The sequence below is a fragment of the Gastrolobium bilobum genome, unplaced genomic scaffold (genome assembly GCF_033153095.1).
Source record: "Gastrolobium bilobum isolate Gb01-03AN ecotype WA unplaced genomic scaffold, APGP_CSIRO_Gbil_v1 utg48165, whole genome shotgun sequence".
Taxonomy (NCBI): Eukaryota; Viridiplantae; Streptophyta; class Magnoliopsida; order Fabales; family Fabaceae; genus Gastrolobium; species Gastrolobium bilobum.
Window position 1 is genome coordinate 225351 of NW_026896449.1, and position 4871 is coordinate 230221.

The following is a 4871-nucleotide window of genomic DNA, read 5'->3' on the forward strand; positions in this document are numbered from 1 at the left end:
TTGCAAACTAAAGACTTCTTGAATGAAGGATCATTCTGCATGATATCTTTGGGTAGAACTTCAACTTTGTTAGAGATATTAGAATTTCTAATAACTAACTTTCCACCGAAATCACTACAAGAGATTTCTTCCACCTCTGAATTCTCATCGTTTTGCTCCCAATCATACTTATCATAGATAGGGAACTCGTTATAAATTGGAGCATCCATAATAGGATTCTCATCATATTTCTCTTCATCAGATTCATCATAGATCGGGACCTTCTGGTCTTCTGTCAAGTCTCTGATTTCAAAAACCTTTTTGACGGTGTGTAACCCGTCGATAAACTCATTTGGATGAGTGGTGCCCTCGAATTTTGGGATCTCAATCTTCACCCCAATATTAGCAAAAAAGAATTGATTTTCAGGTTGACTTCGTCCTCGTCGCTCCTGGTTCCAGTCCAGAATCTCTTTTCCTCTCCATGAGATGATCTTTCAGATTCCTCTCCTTCATCTGACTCGTCCAACTGTGTTTGGGCAAATAGTTGTTCGAGCTCTTGAATTCGTCTACCTTGTTCTGCCATTGTAGAACCCATTGCTACAATTATGGTGTTTCACACGTCGATGTGTGGTTGTTCTTCGTCGTCGTTAAGGGTGTTACCACGCCCTCTACCACCGCCGTCGCCTCAACCCCGTCATCCACGACCTCGACCGCCATTGTTCTGTTCAGCCATTTATTTGACAACAGAGCTCTGATTACCAAATAATGCCGACGCAGTAACTAATTGACTAAACAGAAAGAAGAACGAAACAAGAATTACGAGAAAACACTTTTCTCTTTTCGTAATTTTATTTAACCAAAAAACAACCTAATAATAATAGAGTTCTCCAAGCCTTAAATAGGCAAAATAAAATAACAAAAAAATAAATAACTCTAATCATGCGCAATCAAAGGAGATAACGCACACTCAAACATAATCTAAAAATAACATCAGCATTTTTTTATATAGATTGGTGAGCGATGAGTGAGAGAGAGAAAGGTGATCATGGGAAGAATCCTGGCAAATCAAGTGAAGAACTTGACATTCTTCAAAGAAGTAATAAGAGGAATAAAGGTGAGGGAGATCAGTTTTCAAATGATGTATCTATGATACCTAGACATGAAGGTTGGATGGAAGATGAGAATGGCCAACGTTCAACCTGGAGGGAAATTCTGATGCGTCATAATGGAGAAGATGATGAATGGGAAGGAGAGGCGTCTGCCGAGGAAGACTTAGATGGGGAGGAACCTGCTGAGGAAGAGGATGTCAACCATGGAGGAATTAAGATGTGGGAGGAAGATTATGGGTGTACTTATTTTAGTTGCACCAAAAGAGCAAGGAAGAGAATGAGGAAACCTTGGGAGAAAGCTCTGATTGTTAAACTCCTTGGGAAGAAAATTAGGGTGGAGTTTATGAAGAAAAAAATAAATGTCTTATGGGCTAGAAAAGGCAAAATCAATGTCACTGATATTGGTAATGACTTTTTCGTAGTCCAGTTTAGTGAGAAGGATGATCTCAATTTTGCGTTGAACGGTGGTCCATGGATTGTTTTGGGTCATTATTTATCGTTGAGGAAGTGGGAACCAACTTTCAGACCTAATAGTGCTGGAATTGCTAAGATTGCTGCTTGGATTCGTCTACCGGATATTCCCATTGAATTCTATGATGAAGCTTTTTTTAGAAGGATTGGAAACTGGTTAGGCAAGATGATCAAGGTAGACAGCAATACAAATGCTCATGTAAGAGGACGGTTTGCAAGAATATGTGTGGAACTGGACCTATCTCAGCCATTAAAGGGTGATTATGTGCTGGAAGGATTTACCAAACAAATTGAGTATGAAGGATTAGGGCTCATTTGTTTTGGTTGTGGGAAATATGGACATAGCACCGAGAATTGTTCAGCTGCTCCAAAGCAACGCAGTTCATCCGATATTCATAATGACGATCAAATTCATCAAGAGGAACCTGGCAACTCAGAATTCCATCGAAGCAAAGGATTGGGACCTTGGATGGTTGTTAACCGTCAACGCAGGAGCCGGCAACCTCCTCAGACGACCGGTGCAGTCCAGCCAGGCGCTGGTTCAAAAACGTTACAAAGGAATAATGATAAGGGAGTTATGACCAGCGATAATCATGGTGATAAGAGAGTTATGACCAGCGATAATCATGACCAGCGATAATCATGGTAATCATGGTAATAAGGGAGTTATGACCAGCGATAATCATGGAGATAATCATGGTGATAAGGAGGAAATTACGCAATCACGGTTTGCAATCTTAACAGCTGGACCTATTAATGAGGAGGATCATAATCAAATAATTAATTCTGTTACTCCTCATATGGGGGCCCCTCAGTTTGAAATTCCTCAGAAAATATGGACTAAATCCAAAAAGTCCAAAGATACCCCTAGGACTAAATCAACGGTTCCTACTATGCATGCGGCTCGTTCTTCAAGCACGGGTAAGAGGTGTCCAGTCCAGAGTGAAAATCGTGAAAATCGTACTCCCGTTCCACCATCTCCATCAATTGCTACTCCCATGGCGGTTAGTCCTATGCAAGCAAATCAACATGATCAGGAAAATGGGATGAAAGCAGATAGCACTTTGAACCAGAATCAAGAGCAGTTATATGACACATTTCATAAAACTGGTCCTGATATATCAGTTGACAACAGCAGCGACATCCAAAATCCTGAAACCTCAACCATCTCTACGTGCATGGAGGTGGACAGAGTTCACCAGGAAGATATTTCAAGAATGAAGGATGCAAGAACCTTGGAGTCTTGCGTTCAACATAGTTTTTAATGAATTTATTCTTCTGGAACTGTAGGGGAGCAGTGAAACCCCATTTTCAAAAATCGCTTTTTCTGTTTACTAGGAAATATAAGCCTAGTATTGTAGTGATTCTAGAACCTCGGTGTAGTGGTCAAAAAGCTTCTGACATTATCCGAAAATCTGGGTTTAAGCATGCTTTTGTTCAAGAGGCAGAAGGTTACTCAGGGGGTATTTGGATCCTCTGGAATGATGAGACTGATCTCGTTGAAATTGTTAATCACACAAAACAGTTTGTTCATTTTAAAGTTCAGAATTTTCATGTTCCTTCCTTTTCTTGCACGGCAGTTTATGCGAGTCCTAGGGAAGAAAATAGAAAGGAGCTATGGGATGATCTGCTAAACATTAGTCTCCATTGTAATGGGCCGTGGTTGGTGGCTGGGGATTTTAATGAAATAGCAAATCGGGATGAGAAGAAAGTTGGCTGTAGAGTTAACTTAAACAGATGTTCCAATTTTGCAAATGTTCTTCATAATTGCAAGCTGCTGGATCTTGGAGGATCAGGTCCTTGGTTTACATGGAAGGGTCCGAAGTTTCTTCATCTTGATCGTGTTTTTAAGAGGCTGGACCGAGCCTGTGCTAATGCAAGTTGGAAGACTACCTTTACTGATGCTGGCGTTAAGGTACTTCCACGGATTTATTCTGATTATAGTCTCATTTTGGTCTACTTGTCTAACTTGGACACAGGTTGGAAAAATCGTCCCTTTCACTTTGAGATTGCTTGGATGGAGCATTATAACTTTACTCAGTTTCTGGCTAGGAGCTGGAATGTTGTGAAAGACACTAGAACGAATCTGCATGATCTGACTCCAAATTTAAAAAGATGGAACAAGATAGTCTTTGGCAACATTTCCAATAGGAAGACTAACCTATTGCATAGTATTGCAGAAATTCAGAATCATGTTGATTATCATACCAACTTATCTCTCCAATCTAGAGAAAAGGAGGTTAGGAAGGACCTTGATGCGGTTCTCATACAAGAAGAGATCTTATGATTTCAAAAAGCCAGGGTGAAATGGATAAATGATGGGGATAGAAACACCAAATTCTATCACATTAAAACAGCTACTCGAAGAAGTTCGAATAGGATTCTTGAGTTAAAAAATTCTGATGGGATTTGGGTGAAGGAAGCTAGACAACTTCATCAATTGGTAACAGATTTCTATAGCAACTTGTTTAGTGAGGAAGTCCTTAATCGTGATTGGGTGAAATCAAAGACTACTTGGCCCCTTCTGCACGATGATCTGCTATCTAATTTGACTCGTAATCTTTCGGATGACGAAATTTCAAAAGCTGTTTTTAGTATCAATGGGTCAAAAGCTCCAGGGGAAGATGGTTTTCCAGCTGCCTTTTTTCATAAGAATTGGAGTCTTATTAAGACTAATGTTATTAAGGATGTTAACATGATGTTTCAGAATCCCAATTTGATTCACCTTGTGAACTCGACTCTTCTGGTCCTCATTCCAAAAGTAAAGAGACCTGAAAGTGCTAAGCAGCTCAGACCAATCTCTTTGTGCAATGTCATTTATAAAATCCTCAGTAAAATTCTGGTTAACAGAATGAAGCCCCTAATGGAAGAGATGGTGTCTCCCTTCCAAGCTAGTTTTGTTCCTAAACGACATATCCAGGACAACATCATCATCACCCAAGAGCTGATCCATTCAATGCGTAGAATGAGAGGAAGAAAATGTTTCATGGCAATTAAAATCGACTTGGAAAAGGCTTATGATATGTTAAATTGGGAGTTTGTTCGTAAAATTTTGGATGAAATTCAAATCCCACACTGGTTCACAAATATTATCATGAATTGTATCAACTCTGATAAGGTCTCAGTGCTTTGGAATGGAGCCATTGCAGGTGACTTCCTTCCTTCAAGAGGAGTTTGTCAGGGTGATCCTTTATCTCCCTACATTTTTGTTCTAGCCATGGAAAAATTGTCTCATCTCATTCAAGATGCGGTTGACAATAAGAGATGGAAGCCAATCTCCGTGGGATCAAAAGGTCCTAAGATAGCCCATCT

At 40.0% G+C, this 4871-nt stretch overlaps 1 protein-coding gene across 1 annotated transcript; it reads left to right on the top strand.

Annotated features, from left to right (window-relative positions):
- The first annotated feature begins 999 nt into the window (after window positions 1-999).
- Window positions 1000-3846, top strand: LOC133299815 (uncharacterized). Its single transcript, XM_061499305.1, has 4 exons — window positions 1000-2098; window positions 2250-2799; window positions 2850-3066; window positions 3334-3846. Exons 1-4 carry the CDS (start codon window positions 1000-1002, stop codon window positions 3844-3846), a joined length of 2379 nt encoding a protein of 792 aa, XP_061355289.1.
- The last annotated feature ends 1025 nt before the right edge of the window (window positions 3847-4871 follow it).

What these genes read in the sequence shown, in the direction of transcription:
- LOC133299815 (XM_061499305.1), top strand. Translation starts at nt 1,000, where the DNA reads ATGAGTGAGAGAGAGAAAGGTGATCATGGGAAGAATCCTGGCAAATCA. An exon ending in TGCAGTCCAGCCAGGCGCTG is followed by an intron (nt 2,099 to 2,249) that starts GTTCAAAAACGT and finishes ATAATCATGGAG; the next exon opens with ATAATCATGGTGATAAGGAG. An exon ending in AAGGATGCAAGAACCTTGGA is followed by an intron (nt 2,800 to 2,849) that starts GTCTTGCGTTCA and finishes CTGGAACTGTAG; the next exon opens with GGGAGCAGTGAAACCCCATT.